The 23,657-nt window shown below is 37.7% G+C and overlaps 1 protein-coding gene, 1 long non-coding RNA gene and 1 pseudogene across 2 annotated transcripts; all 3 read right to left on the bottom strand.

Moving 5' to 3' along the window:
- Positions 1-1,433, bottom strand: LOC133303680 (uncharacterized). Its single transcript, XR_009750499.1, has 4 exons — positions 1,157-1,433; positions 780-856; positions 616-682; positions 1-184 (listed from the first exon to the last, which is right to left on the bottom strand). It is a non-coding gene; the product is annotated as an uncharacterized LOC133303680 (long non-coding RNA).
- Positions 1,434-10,226: 8,793 nt separating this feature from the next.
- On the bottom strand, positions 10,227-12,471 carry LOC133303697 (uncharacterized). Its single transcript, XM_061503654.1, has 2 exons — positions 11,753-12,471; positions 10,227-11,710 (listed from the first exon to the last, which is right to left on the bottom strand). Exons 1-2 carry the CDS (start codon positions 12,282-12,284, stop codon positions 10,380-10,382), a joined length of 1,863 nt encoding a protein of 620 aa, XP_061359638.1. The 5' UTR covers positions 12,285-12,471; the 3' UTR covers positions 10,227-10,379.
- A 2,212-nt stretch (positions 12,472-14,683) lies between these two features.
- LOC133303681 (porphobilinogen deaminase, chloroplastic-like) lies at positions 14,684-23,547 on the bottom strand (annotated as a pseudogene).
- Positions 23,548-23,657: the final 110 nt, after the last annotated feature.

The raw sequence follows: 23,657 nt of genomic DNA, 5'->3' as shown, positions 1-23,657 counted from the left end.
CATGAGCATAGGCTAAGTCCATTCCAAATAAACAGAACATACATCTATCAATTGTCTATTAATTACAATCCTATACATGTGAGCTACAAAACAACATGTATAATATCAAAATATAGGATCCTCATGCATCACTACTAGTCCAAGTATGGCCACTTGCCACTGGTGGCTCCTGCAGCATCCTTACCTGAAAGGGGGTCCCCACAACACGGGGTGAGATATACGAATATATCCAGTAAACCAGGGGTCCTTAGAGCATCTCTCCACCCCACAGTTCCATATCAGTGTAATAGCAATAACAATAATAATGCAGTAAATACATATCTATGCAAAGTGCAATACATCTCCAGGAGAAATTCCTCGAGCTCTCAAGCTGTCCTAAGGAAACTCAGATGCAAATAGTCTTACTGGCCAGCTAAGCTACCAAGTATGATTTACGCATTGTCATGCAATATACCACATAGGGAAACACCATCCTATGCCACACCAAATGCATATACATACGTATAACAAAGCATTACACTATTTCATTGCATTTATATACACTATAATCACCACTACCCTTTCAGGGCTTGGTGGAACAATTAAGGGAATTACACCCAAGGTCCGAAGGCTTACCTCAAGCTTCCAATTAACCTTTGTTCTTTCACCAATCTCAACAAGTATCTACTTCAATTATTAACACCTACACACGATGTAATGCAATTCAACACATTGCATCAATAATACTTCATTACTATCAACTACTTATACAACTCATCAACCACAAGGTATGAACTTACCTAGTTCAAGGAGCTAATCCAACTCCATTCCTTGCTCCAATGGTTGCTCTATCACGGTTGGTCCGATTGCCTCAATCCTAACTACCATATAGGCACAATCAATAACCAATCAACCACACCATAACTCAACATTGCGAGAATACTCATCAACAAGCATGAGAATCTTGCAATATACCAAGTATAGTCATTTAACTAACCAGGCTCATTTTTACCTATTAAATGACATTCCTAGCATTTTTCTCAACATGTGCTAAGTCTCAATTCTACCACAACATAGCCAATTTACTCAAATTCTCACAAAACCCTAAAACACTATTTATGAAAACCCTAAATCATGAAATTTCCAAGAAAGCAAGGTTCAAGGGTTAGAGTCTTACCACTAATGATCACACAACCAAGGATTGATGACTCCTCAATCTTCAATGGAGGTTGAAGCACTCAAAACCCCAAAATTTCACAAAGGGGCGAAACTTTGAGGGGCAATATCTCACCACACAAAGCTCCCCACTAAGAACCAAGCTTGGATTAATGATGAGGACGAGATTCTAAGCGATTTAGGCTTTTGAATCGCTCCAATCGGTTGAGAATAGCTATCTCTCTCTCTCTTCCTCCCTTCCTTCTCCCTCCTTTCTCCTTCTTCTTCTTTCTCCTTCTTTTCTTTCTGGCTCGACGGGGGATTGGGGAAAATGGGGCTCTTTTAGTAGCTTTGGTCACTTAACTTATGTTAAGTGACTTTAAGCGGGTATTGGTTCGTCTATTTACTCAACTCCATTAATTACCAAACTTTACCCAAAAGTCTGGATTATTATTCTAGGAATATTTCCGCTTTTATTTTATATTTTGGGTACTTTTTCTGACACCCATTTATACTCCTTAATTTTCACTAAGTACACTTTTTAACTCTAAAGTGACTCAAATTCATTTAATTAAGCCTTATACTTAATTTTACTCACTAAAACATGCTTAATTATTTAATTACATGTAATTTGCTAATTAATTAAGTTAGGGCTATTATATCATAGTTCACTATAAATTTGATTTTGAATAATTAAGTCTAAGTGGCCGTGAACAGTTGTATAGGTAAATAATATATTATGGTTTTATAAGAGTTATGTTGTAGGAAAAGTGATTGTGTAATGTTATAGAGATTTGTTTTGCGTGCCATAATTTTTTCTTTTTCTTTTTCTTTTTTCTTCAAAAAGTGTGCGCTCTACAAAATGTTGTGTGTATAAGAAAGTTTGTTGTGTCATGTTAAATGACAAATACAAATCCTATATATTATTATCACATATGCAATTGTTTCGGCTAACAAATATAAGTTTGGGCTAAGAAAATTGTTCATATATTCAAGTGAGCTTTTATAATATTTAAGGAATTTGAGATTATCATAGGGCCTCATTTTCCTTACACGAGAAGAAAATGTGCTGATTATTCATTATATAGACTTCTTGATATGAGGCTGCTGATATCAGTCACAACAGAAGCACCTTTTCTATGTGAGAACCCAATCAACTTGCCAAAAACAATTAACTTATATTTCACCAAAAGCAGGATTATATGAGAGTTCCTTACTTAAATTAGTTGTTTTCTTTCTAAACAAGTCCCTGATTCTTTCGCTCAGTGGAATCTACGTGGATTTGCAACAACAATCCTTTTAAGATATCTCGAATCAGTTTTGGAAAAAGTGAAGTGATTTATGAGCATATAAATAGTATAATTAGAATAAGGTGGATGAAAGAGAATAGTGGATTTAGATTTTATTGTGATCACAAAATTTCTCTTATATTATAAAGAAAATTTTATAGCATAGCAATAAGGCCTCCTAAGTTATATAGAGCTGAATATTGACTAAGATATAGGTAATATGAACATATAACGTGAGTGGTAGAAACGAGGATGTTAAGGTGGATGTGTGGTTATACGAGAATGGATAAAATAAGAAATGAAGATATTCGACAAAAGATGCGAATAGTACCGATAGCGAAAAAGATGAGAGAATATAGATTGAGGTGATTTAGGCACATAATGAGAAGGCCCTGGATGCTTCCGTAAGAACAAAAATTTGTTACCGAAATCTTGACATAAAAAGAGGAAGACATAGACTGAAACTTATTTGGAGAAAGATAGTAAAATAAGATTTAATGGAGTGAGATATAGATTGACGGACCATATGTCTTAGGACAGAGCGTAAAAAAGCTACAAGCATAGTGGAGGGTAAGATCTATTTTTATTTGTGTTTTTCATTCCAATTTTAATCATTTTCCTCTTTATATTCCCCCTTTTCTTTTTCCTTCTTTTTTCTATTTCATTTTTCCTTTTAACCTTTTTTCTTTTATCTATTTATTTGTGTTCTCTCTTTTTTTTCCCTATATTTTTTTTTTTATTTCTTACCTTCTTATTCTTATTTTTTTTTACGTCCTCTTATATATCCTTATTTGTATTTTATTTTTCCTTGCAATGTGTACTACTTTTTATGGATACTATTATATATAGGCTTTTTGACCCTTTTGCCCCTCATTAATTAATTAATAACCAATTTGCCCCTGATCAAGAACTATCCACCAACCTGCCCCCTTTTAGTCGACTACCTTGCTGTTTTAGTCGAGCAAATGGTCAATCTTCAGAAAGTGGACTACCGCAAATTTAGTCGACTAAAAAATCATCTTAATCGACTACATTTTTGGGATATTTAGTCGACTAAGTATCGATATTTAGTCGACTAAATGTCGACTGAAACCCTATATTTTCCATGTTTTCGGTCTCATTTCGATTGTTGTTGTTGTGTAAACCTAAATAGCTCCCTTTGTTCATGTGTAATCCTCTCAATCCGATTGTATTTCATCCCACCATCTCTACAGACCTAATATTGTGAAATCATTGTCATTGCCCAATTCCAAACCCCAAAATCCGAACCCAAACCCCCAATTTCAGAACCCAAGTCCCAATTTCGTGAGGAAGATGAGCACAAGTCCAAACATGTATGTGACAATGATCTACTATGATGGAAGCATTATGAAGGCCCCAATGGTGTTCAATTTGAAGGAAAAACGAAAATGTTGAAAATCAAACGGGGCACTACATACAATGAGTTAAAGGAGAGAATTCAGCAAAAATTGGGTTTGCAAGGCAGCCAATGCGTTCAACGGATGATTGCCAGGGTAGAGACAACAGTTGGTAAGGATGCTATTTACTACATTGGTAACGATATATGTGATGATGAAGATGTCGAATGTGTCATAGATGCAATTGTTGACCGAAAATTTCAAAATTTTATTGAGATATATGTTGAATTAGATTGTGGTCAATCTTCATCTGCACCCATGCATACAAGAAGTGAACCGTATTTTGGTCATGAAGAAAGAGTAGTCAATTTATCTGCACCTGCACATGTCATAAGTCAGATAACACTGCGGGAAATAGATGAGGATGAACAGGATGCCGATATGGACAGCGATGAGGACGGTGAACCTGAGAGTGTTATTCCACTAGGTGACACGTCAGATACTGACGTAGAGGGTGATTTCGACGCTGACACAAGCTCACCATCTGGGCATGTCGGATAGCCCACATAATGGGAATGTCATGTTCCAACACCCTGGAATGATTAAAAGATCGCGGAAACAGAACGTGGGTGAGGACATAGTGTAGTATACGGGACTCCACAGAAAGCAACCCCACCGTATAGTGCAAGTGTTCCCCACAGACTCTTCTCTGCTCCTGCACGGCATCCTCTCGTACATATCCTGGAAGTACTACACCACTATCAGCGTCATACACCACAGTATGAGAAGAGTCAAAATCATAGCCGAGTATCTCCAACCATGCAGGTGCCGTCATGATGATCTCTATTCCATAGACCCTCGACCTCAGCTCGCCCTGTACGTAGCTGAGGTTATGGTAGAAGGCCCGCACCATAAGCTCTGAATACGGACATAGGGTCTCAGCCAACACCCTCAGATGTGTCGCCTCCAACACCCCCACAATTTCAAATCCCTCCTTATCAAAAAAGGCTGTATCCAAAGATTTTGGAGCACATAACGGCCGGTTCAAATGGTCACGTACGAATGAAGCATGGACGGCAGGGTCGTCCTCAAACAGATACCCATACGGGAGGTCAACAGTATCAGGCTCTTCGTCTTGTCGCCTTGACGAAGAAGGCCGCTCTTGCCTATGCTTGGTGCGTCTCTCAAGTGACTCATTGCCCTCATCGCTTGGTCTTCTGCGGCTCGTCATTTGTTTAGGGTACCTACAATGAAACATGTCAGCATTTAACTATATGAAACATGTCATGATGGTAATGAAAACTTGCAACATAAGCGCTGTAAACCAAAAGCAAATTTTTGCCGCATACAAACTTTTCAAACAAAAAAATTCACACAATGCAAAAAAATAAACCTTAGTAGATTAGGGTTACAAAACCTACAACAAACGCTTTGATTAGAGTTCACAAATTCGGACAACAAACAAATACAAAAAATTCCTAAACCTAAAACACAATGCAAGTTAAGAAACCTTACCTATCCTTCAGATTTCACGATTTGGACCAAATTTGGGGGCAATCCACACGCCTAAGGGAAGGGTTTGGGGCGTTCTCCAGCTGCTCCTGCGGATTTGGGGTTTGGGCCGCCTCCTTAGTCGATTAGGTCATCCTACTCCCCCTCTGCCGAATGGGGGGTTTTAAAAAACAAATCCGTCGATATTTAGTCGACTAAATATCGATACTTAGTCGACTAAATATCCCAAAAATGTAGTCGATTAAGATGATTTTTTAGTCGACTAAATTTGCAGTAGTCCACTTTCTGAAGATTGACCATTTGCTCGACTAAAACAGCAAGGTAGTCGACTAAAAGAGGGCAGGTTGGTGGATAGTTCTTGATCAGGGGCAAATTGGTTATTAATTAATTAATGAGGGGCAAAAGGGTCAAAAAGCCATTATATATATATATATATATATGAAAAAATGTTTTTCATTTTTTATAATATTGAATTGTGTCATTTTAAGATAGAGAAAGATACAAATTAATATTTTATTATTTAAATTTTAAATTTTAAAAAAATTATCACTTCCCCCCCATAATTTTCATTACTTATGTCATTCTCTCACTTAAAATGACAAACATCAAACCTTTTATATATATATATATATATATATATATATATATATATATAATCATTTTTCTCAATCTTTTCATAACTTTTTTTTTTGAGTTCATCTATCACCGACTCCAATTAATTTAAGATAACAATATTGTTGATGAATGCATGAATAGATATTTACTAATAATAACATTTTAAAACGTCTGTACAAGTTTATATAGCACTAGCATGCCTATGTTCATACTATCTCGTTGTTAATATGTCACGTACAGCCATCAATATTATTTTCCTAAAGTTTATTAATATAATATAAACTTATATATATATATATATATATATATATATATATATATATATATATATATGAGGTAGAATCCTTTGACACCAGTGTCAAATTTCAAATTTGACACCTCATCTGAGAGTCATTAGATCAAAAAATCAAGGGCTCTGATTTGTAAGCATGTGACACCATTGATTCTTTTGATCTAATGGCTCTCAGATAAGGTGTCAAATTTGAAATTTGACACTGGTGTCAAAGGATCCTACCTCTATATATATATATATATATATGTATATATATATAGGGGCAAGATATTCTTACACCGGTGTAAGAGTTAGAAGTCTTACACTTAATCTTGACCATTGATCCACTTGTATCAAATGGCTCATATTACTAAAAAATTAGAGCCCTTAGATATAAATGGGATCAAAGGACAAGATTAAGAGTGTAACTTACACTGGTATAAAATGATCATGACCCATATATATATATATATATGGACTTAGTGAGTATCAAGTGACTGGGTGTAATTTTGGTCCAGTGCACTGTATTTTCCCGCGAGAATATAGTGCAAAAAATATTATAACTATGTTCTCCCGGGAGAACATCTGAAGAATATCATTGTAATATTTTTGCACTATATTCTCGCGGGAGAATATAATCACAATACACTCACTGGACAGTCCAATGACTGAATTTTGAATCTTTCGTGTATATATATATATATATATACACACGCATGCATACACAAAAAAAAGCGACAATCGATGAGATTATATTTAATGTATACTAAGAGATAATATAAATAGAATAAAATAGTGTGGTACAAATGATTGATTCACATAACACTTTTTCATGTTATTAGTTATTTGACGGATATCTATAGATAAAATAATACAAATTTTAAATTTATTATAAAATTTTGTATGTGTAGTTTTTATTCCCATAATAAAGTTGGGAAAATGAAAAGGTAGAAATTATTAATCTTTTCCTCTCGATAAGTTATATAACTGGGTAATACAAATGATTGATTCACAAATTTTTAAGAATTTATGGTATCGCTTGATTTATTTTTGTTCAATAATTATACCTTTTTTTTTGGTAGACTAATTATACCATTTTATCAATCAAACGAAAGTCCAACTTTTATTTTTAAAAGAATCAAACAAACCTTAAATGTTCAGCATGCATTTTCATAATTTATGTAAGGGGAATATTAATCTTATATTACATGAGAGTATTATCTCATGCTATAGAGAGAGTTTAAGTGGGGTCCACCATTAAAAAGTAAAAAAGAAAAAGAAAAAAGAAGAGGTGCGATTTTCGATGTGAGAGAAAATGAGATAACTACCTCATGTAAAATGAGAGTAGTATTTCCCTTTATGTAAACAATATAAAAGAAGGATCCTTTTACAAATTTTTGCAAATTATACTATTATGTACTTCCGGAAATACATAGTGTAACCTAATATAATTCCAAGAGTACATAGTGTAGTTTATAAACAAAAAGTTTGTAAATATAATCCTCCCCAATAATATATGCATTATATAATGGGCTTATCATTTCTCAAGCTGCCGGAGATAAAGTTATCTCCGGCTACTAAATCATAACCGTACAAAGATGGATCAATGGTGATAAAGGAAGAGAGAGAAAAGCGGAATCATAACCATTCAAGGGTGAATCAATACATATAAGGAAATAAATAATCAAAACGACGTAGTTTTGAGATAGCCGGAGATAAATTTATCTCAAGCAGCTTGAGAAATGTTTTTCCCTTATATAATAAGTAAACATTAGCTTAACTAAGATTGTCTATAAATTTATCTCAAGCAGCTTGAGAAATATTTTTCCCTTATATAATAAGTAAACATTAGCTTAACTAAGATTGTCTTGTGCAAGGTAGTCAAAATCGGGATTTTACCTAAAATCGGAAAGGGAATAAAAAATCGTAAATCGTAATACAAATTATAGATTTTACCTGCACTCTAAAATTAAATTTTTATATACATATGCTTATGTATAAAAATAAAAATAAAAAAATAGACTACTTGTCACCATCCTTATACATTTGCATACAATTGTCACACTCTAAGGGTCTAAGCTAATAAATCATTCAAGTTATTATCATCGAAGACATTTTGTTCCACGTGATCTTCAACTACATCATTCAAAATTGTCTTCATCTAAACTTTCATCATAAGATGAAGTTCCTTCATTTTCCACAATCCATTCATCTTCGGATGAAACATCAGCAATGTTATATTCAACAATTTTTCTAACTTGCTTAACATCATTCCAATAGTTAAAACCGGGACTTAAGTAAATGTTTAAATCGGGATTTTATATTGGAAACAATTTTAAGTGAAATCTAAATTGTTTTAGCAAAAATAAATCGTTAAGATCGGAATTTTAAGATTTAAATCTAGATTTTAACTACCATGGTCTTGTGAGACCTGGTTTGAGGAAGAGAAAGGTAGGCCTTATAAATTGCGGAAAAGCAAACTCAATGAGATCTAAACCCAAAATTAGTCATTAAAATAGATTTAGTGACAATGAAACTAAGGCTCTAGGGCATAACAAACTAAAAATGAAACAAATTTTGAAAGCATGTAGATCAAAGCACAGACAGTTAACCCAATCAAGGGTACCATCCATAAGACCAACAGAATAAAATTTGACACAATCTTAACATCATATGCATACTATTCAAGGAATATAGTATCCTGGCCAATTTCATTATTTCCCATAATAGCAAAAAATAGGTATTCAGACTTTGGAGGAGAGAGAAGAACACACTCATCTCAGATCTTCAGCAGCAAAGCATCAAGAAAATAATTGGTATGTTCCACTTTAAATTGTATCACATAATGCTTTTTCAACCCAAGCACAAAAGCAGGTAACATATTACTATATTAGGAAAGGCTACAGTACACAACGGGTACCACATCTTCACAGATACATTGCCTTATAAGAGAATGTTGTTTTAAATTGAGCATGAGACACCTGAGAAAAAAGCTTCTATGGGAACAAGAGTCATCCTAAATTTAGTGTCCCCTTTCCACCATTTTGAAGAACAAAGCAGTAATGAATTAGCTTATGAGATGAAAAACAAATTTGCGAGGAACATGACGAAATTCGAGTATATCCCAATTTCTCTTCCACTTCCTCAAACAAGAGAAAAGAAACTGAAATTCCACATACTTGCAACTTTAATAACTAACTCAATATCCAGATAATCAAGATACCAGGTATTAAATTCGAGATTGTACACTAGAGTCTCACCAAAAGGAAAGGAGGAGAGCACATGCATATGTTTTCTCCAACATATAAACTATAGGAATAAGGGGAATTAGTATTTTGCCAAATGCTAATTAACAGTATTATATTTAGTGCTATTCTAGTTTCCAATCAGAAAAGATGTCAAAAACTATTAACCTCTCAAGAGTTTTTGACTCTCTTAACATTAAATAGAAGATCAATAAATCATGAAATTTGAATTGAATTTCTGTCAGTAGGAGTAAGATTCTCTGTTGAATTACATGCTTCCTGGTATAAATTCCTCAACAAATAGTAAGAATTAAAATGATCCTTGATAAATTCAGACAAGTAAGAAAATTTAATTTCAGGATCACTAGATGTAAAGAAACAATTCTATTAGCTTGGATCATCAATGATCACAAAATTAATTCAAATAATATTCTAACATATTAAAAGGCCTCAGATTTCTGGTTCTAGCAAAATAGCTGCAAAAATAATCTTCTTTTTATGTGCGGGTGCGGGAGGCTCACTAACTTATTCATTGGATGATCATCATATTATCATATTTACTCCTTAAAAGATGCAGGTTTTCTTGATTCTTGACAATATGTATATCAGCGAATCAGATAAGGTCTGCTTCAAGGGTTAACATGAAACAAAGATGCTAAGAAAGTTTCTTTTGTCCATGCACCAAAGAATGGAAGGATAAATTGTTGTGATTGAAACCGATAGCATAATGGCTAGGAAAAGAAAAAAAAAATTTGTTTCTGTAATCATGTCCACTATAATTGTTAAAAATGTATATCTACGCTTCATAGTAATATAAGGTTGGTCACCATAAAATAAGAACATTCTGTAACAGAAATATATGTACAGAAATATTTCTTGAATTCTTACCAATCAGGTTTTCATCACTTTATGAATAAAATGACAACTGTACAGCAAAAAGAATTACACTCTTTCTCTATCGATCCCTTGCCTTCTTTATTCTGTTTACTAGAGATTCTATTGCTGTTTGGATTCTAGTTCCTTCTGTTTGCATCACTACTTGAGATGCCTCATGTAGATTTTGAATCCCACGACCCAAACTAGCAATTGAGCGGGCTGCAGGGAGAGATTCAACAGCACACTCAATCCCATCACCATACAAAAGCAAGCCCGTGCAAGTTCCAACACTTCCTGCAAAGGTAGCCCAAGGCAAGAACCCAACAGGTTGCACCTTTCGCTTCCTCATTATTTCATAGAATGCTGTTCTCATAGCTGAAATACTGGTTTTTTCAGCAGAGGCTATAACACTGTGAGCAACGGCTCGAATCTTTTCAGCAGATACAGCTGCCTTCAGGACACCAGACGTTTTGGCTCCTGAAGTTGCAAACCCTGGACCCACAACTTTAGATGGGCCAACAGCAAAAGCCAGTGTTCTCTGCATCTGGCTGAGAACAATTTTTAGTGAAGCTGGAATTTTGAAAGTAACAGCCTTCATCAGCGTTGATGCAGGGACTACTTTGGTCAAGGATGAAGCTCCTAAAACTGCAGTAGCTCCAGCCCCTACTGCCACCACAGGTTTATCTGTTAACAACCGCTTCCTGTCACTATGATTTAAAACAACCCTTTTACCTTCAGAATTTGTGATTAGTTGTCCAACCAGCTCTTTGACTTCACCAGAAAGAGGAGTATCCCAGTGTTTCCTAAGACCTGCCAAGGCACCGGCATCTACGACTGCCACAATGGTCTTAAACTTATCAGTCTGACTCTGGATGGCCTGTGCAAAGAGCACGTGTGACTTGTCTTCAACCGGAAGCTCTGAGAACTCAATCTTATCTGACTTGGGAATGCCTTTCCTGTCAATTGGTTGTAACCCCCTATTATTTAGAGCTATTCTAAGCCCCTCAACAGCAATTCGGAAAGTATAGACCTCAGAAACAGTTCTCGTGTCAAGAACCTCACCTCTGTTTACATCCAATAGCATCTTTTGCAAATGTGCCAGCGCCTTCCCTATCGAGGGAAGATCACTAAATATACTATGCAAGTCCTCAAGTAAAGGATAGATAGACTTGGCAAAAGCCGGGGTCTCATAACTAGTTGCCGGCTGAATTTCCACTGAACCCCCCTCCGAAACAGAACTAGTGTTACTAAGCAATAGGGGATCCATATAACCAGATAAAGCTTTTCCCAGCAGCACCCGGACATCATTATTGAGAGAAAACCTTTCCAAAGTCATAGAGGCCAAAGAAGCACCTTGCTGCCTAGGAACCAAACTACTAACAAGACTTTGAAAACCGCTTCCCGCATCAACTCCACCAGAATTCTTATCATTATTATTATTATTATTATTACCACCCCAACCAGAGTTCCCTACAGGCGACTCAATCACAAGGAACGACGATCCTACATCCTCAGCAGCCTTCTTGGCCGCCAACAAGTGGCCATGAAAACTGGTCCCAAAAATCTCCCTCAGCACAAAGTTTCCAGCAACACTCTCATACATATCCCTACCAATTTTATCAACAAAACAACGTTTGATTACCCCAAAGGAAGAAGTTGGTAGTGGTTTATCAGAGCGAGTGTTTTCTTCTTCAGACTGAATCTGCGTGAAGGGAGAAAGACCCGCCTGAACAACAACAGCGTCAGGTCTAATCTCCCTAATGAGACACTCTGCATCAGAGGCTGATCGCTCAGATAAATTCACAGCGGAGAGTATGTAAATTAGGGATTGGGTTTCAGGGTCACGCACTGCCAAAACAAATTGCTTTGTGTGCTCTGGTATCCTCAATTTGTTCACTAATTGCTTCGAAGCTCTCAGTTCGTCGCTTCTCAATGCCGAAAAGGGCCATAGGTTTTGAAGATTCCACAACAACGCAATTCCCATTGCGGATTCCACTCAAAATTGGATTTTTGGGGGTCGGAAACAATGAAATCGAAAGGCAAAAAACACAATAGAAGAACAATTGAATGAGCAATAACGATTTGAGACACTTACCGTGCGAGGAAGAAGAATGTGGATTTTGCTCACACAGCCAACAAAGACGAAATTTCAGCTTCGAATCACAACAGAATGTAGATGGACTAATCTAGTAGTGTCAAATGCCAAGTGTCAATGTATATATATATATAGATATAGTTATTGCGACAAAATAATAAATACAATATTTATAGCACTTGTTTTATGGAATAAACTAATCTCATGTTACATAAGAGAGTATATCTTATGTTGTGAGATAAACTTAATGGGTCCCACTAAAAAATAAAAAAGGAAAAAAATCAAAATGAGACCTACCTTAATTTTGTGCCACTCACGTAAGAGAAGCTATCCCCATTAACATGAGATTAGTTTATCCCTTGTTTTATTTATTAATTTCTTTCTTTTGCAATGCGTTATTCTTCTACCTAGTTTTTCTGTTTATTTTTGTTTATTATTCTCTGATATTATTATATTAGAATTTCATTTTCCAACATGATCATATCATAATGAAATTCTGATTTAATAATATTGAAAAATAATAGACAAAAAAAAACAAAAAAAAGGCAAGTAGAATAATTTATCCAATGACAATTATTTTTACAAATTGATTAAATTTCTATCGAAACTTGTAAATTATAATTATTATTTTTTGATTTACATAACACCTAACGGTTTTGCATATTAAATTTACGAGTCTTATTATGTTAGTAATTTATTGGTTGAATTTATATTGATTATATTATACTAGGGTTCCTCATTTCTGCTATCACTGCTGATGAAAAAACTTGCAGCAAATATATTTACATAAGATACGGAGCCGGATCCTGAAATTAAGAAAAAAAAAATTCCAAGATACGGAACCGGATCTTAGTGAAAATAAGTGTTGTTGCAAATTTTCTGATCTGCAGCAACAAGAGATATACTAATACTTAAACGTAATTTTTTTAATCTGGTAAACGTAAATTGTTAATATGGAGAAGATTATTATTATTCCATTTAGGAGGATCGTAATTAATATAAGAATGTGAATGGGTTGGTGTATGCACAATAGTAATAAAGGAGACTAAAATTTTGAAAATGGGATGTTTAACATTTTTTTTTATTTTTTTTAGATGGGAGGGCAAAACGCTAAAAAAAAAAAAAACAAGATTACATGGTACAGACTCTGGTTCGTCGAGGAGCCATCTATGTAGCAACGATACCGACACGGGACACGTGACATGACACGATACGACACTCCGACACGTTAATTCTAAAAACTGTTAGATTTCGACACGTTAGGACACGTTGTGATATTAAATAATAATTTTTATTTATGTAGTGTATATTATATTTAATATTCAATAATTAAAAAAAATGAAGTTAAACTTATAATACCCATCAATTTTGCAAAGAAACATAAGATATCCCAAATATTTATATTAAACTCAATAAAATTATAATCGTAATCTAACGAATCTATTAGTTGAAACTAAAAATGCAACGCAATGCAACCTTTGAACTTTTTTTTGAGTTTCTACAATGCGTGTTGGAGTGTCGGAGAGTGTCAAGAAGTGTCGGACACGACACGTCAAGGTCTTTCAAGTGTCAGTACTTCACAGGGAGCCATAGATGTCAAGATTACATGAGAGTGAAAGAATTGAAGTAGGACTCAAAAGTCTAAATTGAATAAGGCTTTATTGCAAAAAAAAACAAAAATGAATAAGGCCCATATCTAATAAAGCCTATATAGGATTCATCACATGAATCCAGAACAATTCTATTTATAAATTAGTGGCAAACCCTGTTCTATTTTCTTTTTCTTTTTCAGATAATTATAATATAATATAAAAGTCGATATAGAGAATATTAATAAAAGCTAAAATATCTAATGTATTTTAGAAGTTGAAAAATATTTATTATTTCCTTTTTCAAGTACATAGAAGCAATTAATAAAAAAAGTATTACACATTTCTTAGCCAATGTACTGAGATACCTGTTAGCAAGATGTTGTTGGAGCAAAAGAATCTTATATACCCTTCGTTTACATAATCATATCCATTAAACCAGTTAACAATTAATGCATGATCACTTCAATATATGAAGCATTCATGTAGCAAAGATTCATGTAACACACTTGTAAGTCACTTAAATCTTGTACCAAACGGATTCCTAGTAATGACAAGACAATGAGTCAACCAAACGCCCGTGTTGAGCATGAGTTCTAAAACTTCACTATTGCAGGGAAAAATACACATTACAAAAATTTGGCTTTCCAATCACACCTCAAGATACAACAATTTGATCCCTACGAGTGGTTCACTTTTCCGAACTCATATGAACATTTTGGTCTTTACGTGGTTGTAAGAATAAACAAACCTGGGAGTTGTCCCTTTTGATACAGGTTGCTAACTAGTGAAAAAGTCAGGTCCAGCTCGAGATTGAAGCTCTTCCCCAGCATCCCTACCCATCTTCATCATATCTTGAATGGCATATGGACCAATTCTGGAAGTTTCAAGCACTGAACATACACAAGCAAGGTTAAAGAATGGTAACTTTTTCTTCTAATAAATATTGTGGATTCTTCTTAAAAAGAAAAAAAAAAGTAACTTTTGAAGCTGTAGAAGCTACTAAGCTAGCAGAAGTCAAATTGAATAAAACTATTGTAAAGATTTTCATACCACGGGTTCCATCAGGGGAAGCAACTAATCCTCTGAACAAGCAATTGCCATCCTTGTTTCTGCAGGCATACCCTGCAATAGGAGTGTGGCAAGACCCATTTAAAGTCTCAAGAAAGACTCTTTCACATGAAACTGCTGTTGGGCTTTCTCCTTCAATGCTAAGCTCAAGCCCATTTGAGGGGTTTCCTAAAAACTCTAACCCTAATTTCCACCTCCTCTATATATACTCATTAGTTGTGGGTGGAGGTCAGGTCAAAAAAAAAAAATTGAGAGAAAAATTGTTTGATTGTTTGAGTAAAGCTTTATGCTTTGCATTTGAGAGATCTTTAGAGAGAGTTTGAGTGAAACATCTCTAGGGTAGTTTGATTATCACCATTGTTGGAGAGGTTGAGTAAACCACCACATTGGTGTATTTGATTATTTGTAACCATTATTTTCATAGTGGATTTCTGATCTGGACTAGGTCCCGTATGTTTTTACTTCTTCATTGAAGAAGGTTTTCTCACGTTAAAACTGGTTGTGTTCTTCTTCTCTCCCTCCTGTTTTTCGTTTTTGATTTTTTCGCTGCGCTGCCCGACCTGGTGAAGTTCAGGCCGAGGTATTGCCGAGATCCGAGATCAGGATCTTGCTGGCTGACTTCCGCAAAAGGCCCCTGAGCCGAGCTTGAGGGAACCGAGTTCCCAACAGTGGTATCAGAGCCCGGGTTCGACGGGTTCTGAGGGAGACGAGATGGAGACCAGTGGCATAACTCATGATGGAGATATGTTCAAGTTGACCGCAGACAATTTCACTTATTGGAGACCAATGATGGAAGATCATCTCTACTGCAAAGATTTGCATGAGCCCATTATCCTTGATGAGAGACCAGCAGGCAAGACAGATAAGGAGTGGGAGATCCTGAGTCAGAAGGCGGTAGCCACGATCAGGAAATATATTGATAAAAGCCTCTTTGAACACGTGTCCGAATTCACAAACGCATATGAGTTGTGGACGAAATTAGAGTCCATGATTCAGAAGAAGACTCCCAGGAACAAAGCACACCTGGTTCGCCGACTTGTTAAGCTTGAATACAAGGACGACATGAGCATGATTGAACACCTGAACACCTACAAAGGTATTGAGAATCAGCTGTCAAAGGCTGATATGAAAATTGATGAAGAATTGCAGGCATTGCTGCTGTTGAGCTCACTGCCAGAAAGCTGGGATACTCTGGTGGTGACCGTGAATAACTCGACTCCAGATGGAAAATTGAAGATGGATGTCGTGACAGACAGCCTCCTGGGCGAAGAATCCAGGAGAAGAGAACGAGGTACTTCGAGTACGTCTGAGGCCAATATTGCTCAGAACAAAGGGAAATCTGACTCCCGGGGTAGAAGCAAAAGTCGGGGTAGAGGTCGTGACAGACGAGACAAGTCCAGAGGTCGGTCAAAGCCGAAATATGAGTTGAAGTGCTTTTACTGTGGAAAGACAGGCCATAAGAAGCCAGATTGCTGGACCCTACAAAATGATGAGAAGAACGGCTCTGTGAAGCCGGATCAGATTATTCCCAAGAAGAGGGAAGACAAGAGCACCGCTGCGGTAGCTGCCAACCCGGATGCCGAGATATTCCTCCTTGGTGAGGATAATTATTTGAATGTTGCATATGATGACTGCACCTGGATTGTTGACTCCGGTGCCTCCTTCCACGTTACTCCACACAAAGGTTTTTTCTCCTCTTACCGAGGTGGTGATTTTGGAGTCGTGAAGATGGGAAATCAGGTGACCAGCAAGATTGTTGGTGTTGGCGATGTAACACTGACCACAGATGTCGGATGCCGACTTGTGTTGAAGGATGTGAGGCATGTACCTGACATGCGTTTGAACCTAATCTCGGAAGGCAAGCTTGATGATGCAGGGTTAGTAAACTACTTTGGTAGTGTTAGATGGAAGCTGGCCAAGGGAAACTTGGTCATGGCCCGAGGTAAGAAGGAAGGCTCCTTGTACGTGATGCAAGGAAAGATCAATGGCGGAGAAGCCAATTCTGTTCGAGATGAACCTAGCTTGGAGCTATGGCACAAGCGCCTCGGCCACATGAGCGAGAAAGGGCTACAGATCCTGAACAAGAAAGGATTATTGATCGGGTTGAAAGGCCAAGCGTTGGAGAGTTGCACGCACTGCCTAGCTGGAAAGCAGCACCGGGTTTCTTTTGTGAGACCGGATCAACCAAGAAGACGAAGGAATATTCTTGACCTCGTCCATACTGATGTTTGCTCCATGTCGGAGAAATCTCTTGGAGGAGCTCAGTACTTTGTTTCATTTATTGATGACCATTCCCGCAAAGTGTGGGTATATTTGTTGAAGTCTAAAGACCAGGTACTCCAATCATTTAAAGAATTCCATGCTATGGTTGAAAGGGAGACTGGCAAGAAATTGAAGGTGGTCCGATCTGATAATGGTGGTGAGTATTGCAGCTCATTTGATGCATACTGCAGAGCGGCCGGGATCCGACTTGAGAAGACGCCCCCCAAGACTCCACAGTTGAATGGACTTGCTGAGAGGATGAACAGAACTATTGAAGAGAAGGTCCGAAGCATGTTATCTAATGCCGGATTGCCGAAATCATTCTAGGGAGAAGCCGTCAAAACTGCTGTTGATTTAATCAACCTCTCACCATCACGGCCACTTGAAGGAGAAATTCCAGAAGAAGTCTGGACAGGTCGGAAAGCGGCCTACAATCAACTGAAAGTGTTTGGATGCCGAGCTTTCGTGCATATCCCTAAAGATGAAAGGGCCAAACTTGATGCAAAGACTAAAGAATGCATTTATCTTGGTTCGCCGAGATGTGACTTCGGGTTCCGACTTTGGGATCCAATCAATAAGAAGATCGTGAGAAGCCGAGATGTGATCTTTCATGAGCATGAGAACATTCATTACATCTCGAAGCCCAAAGTCTGGGTTACTGTCAGACAAGAAGAACCCATCCCTCCTGTCCGAGCTGAAGCAGGGGGAGAAAATCAAGAGAATGAAGAAAACGATGATCAGCAACAAGCTGAAGATGACCAAGACACTAAGGTCCGAGTTGATGATGAGATCCGGGATGAGAATGATGAACCAGGTCCTCAAGCTGAAGAACAGCCGAGATATCCAACTCGAGAAAGAAGACCCTCTACGAGATACCCATCTGATGAATACACTGTTGTTGCTGAAGACGGTGAGCCTCAGAGTTATGATGAGGCTGTGATGAGCTCAGAGAAAGAAGAATGGAAAAAGGCAATGCAAGACGAGATGAAGTCTCTGCATGAGAATCAAACTTATGAGCTGACTGAGTTGCCAAAAGGAAGACGAGCTCTGAAAAACAAATAGGTCTACAAGATTAAGAATGAAGAGAACGGGCAAAAGCCGAGATACAAAGCCCGGATTGTAGTGAAAGGCTGCAATCAGAAGAAAGGAGTTGATTTTGAGGAGATTTTTTCTCCTGTGGTGAAAATGACCTCGGTCCGAACCGTGTTAGCCATGGCGGCTTCGATGGACCTCGAGGTAGAACAAATGGATGTGAAGACGGCATTTCTTCACGGTGATTTAGAAGAAGAAATATATATGGAGCAACCTGAAGGATTCCAAGCTCCAGACCAAGAAGACTTGGTATGTCGGTTGAAGAAGAGCCTCTATGGCTTGAAGCAAGCACCTCAGCAGTGGTACAAGAAGTTTGAATCATTCATGACTGATCATAAGTTTGAGAAGACAGAAGCCGACCACTGCGTATTTGTGAAGAGGTATGAGGCTGGAGATTTTTTGATCTTGTTATTATATGTTGACGACATGCTTATTGTAGGGAAAGACAAATCGAGGATAGCCGCCCTGAAAAAGGCGTTGAGCTCGTCCTTCGCAATGAAGGACCTCGGCCCTGCAAAGCAGATTCTCGGAATCAAGATCATCCGAGATAGACAGAAGAAGCTACTGTGGCTGAGTCAAGAAAAATATATTGAGAAGATTTTGAAGAGATTTAGCATGGAGAAAGCCAAAACAGTGAGCACCCCCCTAGCCGGACACATAAAGCTGAACCAGAAGCAATGTCCGAGATCTGATGAAGACAAATATGAGATGATGAAGGTCCCATACCAATCCGCCGTCGGAAGCTTGATGTATGCAATGGTTTGCACTAGACCCGACTTGGCGTATGCTGTTGGAATGGTAAGCCGGTATTTGTCAAACCCCGGCAAAGAGCACTGGGAAGCAGTGAAGTGGATCTTCAAGTACCTCCGAGCTACGACCGACTTATGTCTCCGATTTGGAGAAGGAAAAGCCGAGTTGCAAGGCTACTCGGATTCTGATTTAGGGGGAGACGCCGACTCGAGGAAGTCGACTACAGGATATTTGATGAGATTTTCCAGAGGAGCTGTCTCTTGGCAATCAAGACTTCAGAAATGTGTTGCACTATCGACAACTGAGGCTGAGTACATTGCCGCTACTGAGGCAAGCAAAGAGATGCTGTGGATGAAGAAGTTCCTCATGGAACTCGACCATGATCAAGACAAGTACGAGCTGGGTTGTGACAATCAAAGCGCAATCCATCTTGCGAAGAATTCAACTTATCACTCCCGCACTAAGCATATTGATGTGAGGTATCACTGGATCCGGGAGGTGGTGGAAGGTGGTGAGCTCGAACTCGTCAAGGTGCACACTGACCAAAATTGGTCCGACATGATGACGAAGCCGGTTCCAGCAAGAAAATTTGAAGACTGCTGTGAAGGAGCCGGGTTGATGCTGAAGCCGACGCATTGAAGTTGGAGGGGGAGATTTGTTGGGCTTCCTTCTTCAATGCTAAGCCCAAGCCCATTTGAGGGGTTTCCTAAAAACCCTAACCCTAATTTCCACCTCCTCTATATATACTCATCAGTTGTGGGTGGAGGCCAGGTCAAAAAAAAAAATTTGAGAGAAAAATTGTTTGATTGTTTGAGTAAAGCTTTATGCTTTGCATTTGATAGATCTCTAGAGAGAGTTTGAGTGAAACATCTCTAGGGTAGTTTGATTATCACCATTGTTTGAGAGGTTGAGTTAACCACCACATTGGTGTATTTGATTATTTGTAACCATTATTTTCATAGTGGATTTCTGATCTGGACTAGGTCCCGTGGGTTTTTACTTCTTCATTGAAGAAGGTTTTCTCACGTTAAAACTGGTTGTGTTCTTCTTCTCTCCCTCATGTTTTTCGTTTTTGATTTTTTCGCTGCGCTGCCCGACCTGGTGAAGTTCAGGCCAAGGTATTGCCGAGATCCGAGATCAAGATCTTGTTGACTGACTTCCGCAAAAGGCCCCTGAGCCGAGCTTGAGGGAACCGAGTTCCCAACAACTGCTAATGTTGTTTCGTCATGATTCAGCGAAGCAATATATTCTGCCCGCAAAATCAGCCAACCAGAAAATTGCAAATATAGAGTAGTTAAACAATGTAATTGTATCAAGTACGAAACCTTTCTCTTCTTAAATTGTATTTTTGAAAGAAAAGGGATGAACGTGTGTGTATGTTAGGGGAGAGTTCATTGTATGGTTTGGACAGCATTTATTAGAATTTTGTATGACATCATTATACACAATATTAATCTAAAATCGTTCCCCATCTAAACACTATAATATCAACAATAACATTACATGTAAAGTTCATTAGTTGTCATCTTTATAACAGCTAATTTGAGCTATTCCCTAGCACTTGTAAGCCTCAGCCAGCTTGTACATACTTCATTACTGATTCCAGATAGATAGATATCCACAAGCCATTTCATCCCAGTTAGTGGCCAGCCATTATCAATGATTCTTTCTTCAAGCTTACACTAATAGATGAAGACTCAAGATAAGTTTTTATCTCTGCCACAGCTTCTTTGTTGATTGACCAGAACACATGATACCTTAGCTTACAAAATATGATCTAACATTACACAATTAATATCTAAAAAAAATCTTCTCAACAAGTCTGACAAATGTAAAGATCATGCTATATAGTTAAACACTCACCATTTTATCATCGTTACTTCTACAGGCTATGCTTGGCTCAGCGGTAAGCTTGCTTGCCGTGGTGTGTCAGGTCGCGGGTTCGAATCAGCCTCTCTGCAAAAAGCAGGGGAAAGAACTGCCTAGAGTATTCCCTTCCCCAGACACTCACGAAGTGGGTATTTGAACTGGGTCGGCCCTTTACTTCTACAGGCTATTCCAATGGCACCTTGGGCAACAGCTGGAAGCATATCATCAATTGATAGGATTGAAGTCACATTTTCTGTCATAGTTAACCGTTTGAGTCCAGCTAATGCCAAAAGGGTAGCTTGGACAACACTCTCACTGAGTTTTCTAAGCCTTGTTTGGACGTTGCCACGGAAATTTTCCTGCACCTGAGATTAAAATTATAGGTTATATAAAAATCAATAAGAATCAATCAGTGGTCCAGAAAACTAAAATCATACCACACATGATTATGGTATGAACCAACACCCGCCCCCATTTCCATATGCTTTAAGTATGACCATGATCAGATCAATAGAGAAACCATCCAATATGTGTTAGTCCCATGGCACAATCTAGAGGATGACTTTTAAGCACAAATATCATAAAGAATCCCGGAGCTATAGCAATTGATTTCAATCTACGATGGGCCAAAATCAGAATATGAAAAACCAAAATTCGAATACCACCTATAGATGACCTCAAATATATAAATTATAGTACTAAAGTCAGTAAATAGATGCTTCTCAGTTAAATGCCATATTACATGAAAACAACAATGATAATGAAGTGATGATACTACTACCCATTATCTCTCTCTCATAATTTTGTGTTTCAGGCTTTTAGGATAATAATGAGAAGAAAAAAGGCTAAGGAAAAAAAGAAAGAAAGAAAAGTCAAGAAGAGAGAGTACTGAGTTTAATACTAATTGAGGACACATTACAGTGGGAAAATGATGACAGTACTAGCTTACATTTAAAGAAGGATATCTGTGGAGTATCTGTGACTTTCGTCTGAGTGAAGCAGTACCAACAACACTTCCAGGGGGTAGATCATCTAGCGAAGTTGCACTCAAGGATATAAATGCATCTCTGACATCCTCGCGTGCGTGGAAGGTTGCATGGTAGAATTATTTTATCAGGTAAGTAGGTAGGAACATCTTTCATTGAGTGGACAGCAATGTCAATGTCACCGTTTATGCGTGCCTCATCTATTTCTTTTGTGAACAAGCCCTTCCCACCTATGTCTGCAAGCCATTGTGATAGTATTCTGTCACCAGTTGTTTTGATTATTACAATCTGAATAGCCCCTTATTCAGCTAGCTCTGGATGTGATGCCATGAGTTTGTCTCTGGTCTCGTATGCCTGAGCTCTCTAGTACTGGACTGCACTAAGCCACTAAATATAATGAAATTATAAATAAACCCAACATAAACATAGGAATCCAAGACCATTTGTTAAACCAACAATGGAAACATGCATAATCATCTAATTAGTAAAAATCGGGAAAGAAATTAAAATGGCTTTTGTAAAGAAACTTGAGGTCACCACCCCAAAAGCTAGCTCAAAGAGTGAGAGTGCCCAAGGTCTTATAAAGACCACATTAGTTGCACATACAACCGATGTGGGACTATATATCTCAACACGCCCCCTCACACGAGAGCCCATTGGGCTTGAAGAGTGGAAGATGTAACAGGCCCAGCCTACCTGTGCTAAGAAAGTCCACAAGAGAAAGTGGAGGACGGCGAGCTCTGATACCATGTAAAGAACCTTGAGGTCACCACCCCAAAAGCTAGCTCAAAGGGTGGGAGTGTCCAAGGTCTTATAAACTCCACATTAGTTGCACATACAACCGATGTGGGACTATATATCTCAACAGCTTTTAACCATGCGGTAGTGGGTTCGATTTCCAAAGACGACACCAACGAACTGTTTGGTGATGAGATTAGGTCGGTTTTCATGTGAAGTATCTCAATGTAATAGTGCTCTTGGAGATAATGGTATTATTAGTATGGACCAAAGTTCTGCAAAGGAGCCACCGTGAATATATCAGGTGGTGGCTGAGAGAAGGTGAATGGTGTAGAGAGCATGGTGATTCTGTTTTTTGTGAAGAGTAACAACTCATAAAACAATGGATTCAAGATGTTCCTTACATGGTTGAAGAGGGGTATTTATAGGTGGCCAACATTCCCTAATCATAAGAGAGAGTCATAACCGTTCTACGAAGACCATTTGTTAAAACAAGAATAGAAGCATGCATAATCATCTAGTTAGTAAAAAATCAGGTAAGAAATAAACAATTAAATGGGTATGTATGAAGTCAACTATAAATACCCATGAAATAAAAGCTCAAAAAAATGCCAATAACTTGCAAGATTAAACAAAATCTGATCAATTTAAGCTGTTATGAGCAGACCCCAGAAGCAGAAAAAACGCAAAAAAGGAGAAAGAGGAGTACCTTCCTTGGGTACCAATTCTGAGGAGTGCAACCTTAGTGTGTTGTTGCTCAAGGCAAGGGCAAGAAGAAAGGCGCTGGTGCAACATTTGGAGAAAGGTGAAGTTTTGAGAGATGGGAACGCCAACGCAGAGCTGAAAGCTGAGGAGGAAAGAGTCTCCATTTCACTCACTCACTCACGCACAGCAAGCAACAACAC

This window comes from Gastrolobium bilobum, unplaced genomic scaffold (assembly GCF_033153095.1).
Source record: "Gastrolobium bilobum isolate Gb01-03AN ecotype WA unplaced genomic scaffold, APGP_CSIRO_Gbil_v1 utg3235, whole genome shotgun sequence".
In the NCBI taxonomy this organism is placed as follows: Eukaryota; Viridiplantae; Streptophyta; class Magnoliopsida; order Fabales; family Fabaceae; genus Gastrolobium; species Gastrolobium bilobum.
Note: the sequence above shows the minus strand (reverse complement) of the source record. Positions and strands in the feature narration are given on the sequence as shown.

Bases quoted from the DNA above. Each gene is read 5' to 3' on its own strand.
- LOC133303697 (XM_061503654.1), bottom strand. From the start codon at position 12,284: ATGGGAATTGCGTTGTTGTGGAATCTTCAAAACCTATGGCCCTTTTCG. The intron at 11,711-11,752 runs GTAATAATAATA...ATTCTGGTGGAG, and splicing joins AGGGAACTCTGGTTGGGGTG to TTGATGCGGGAAGCGGTTTT.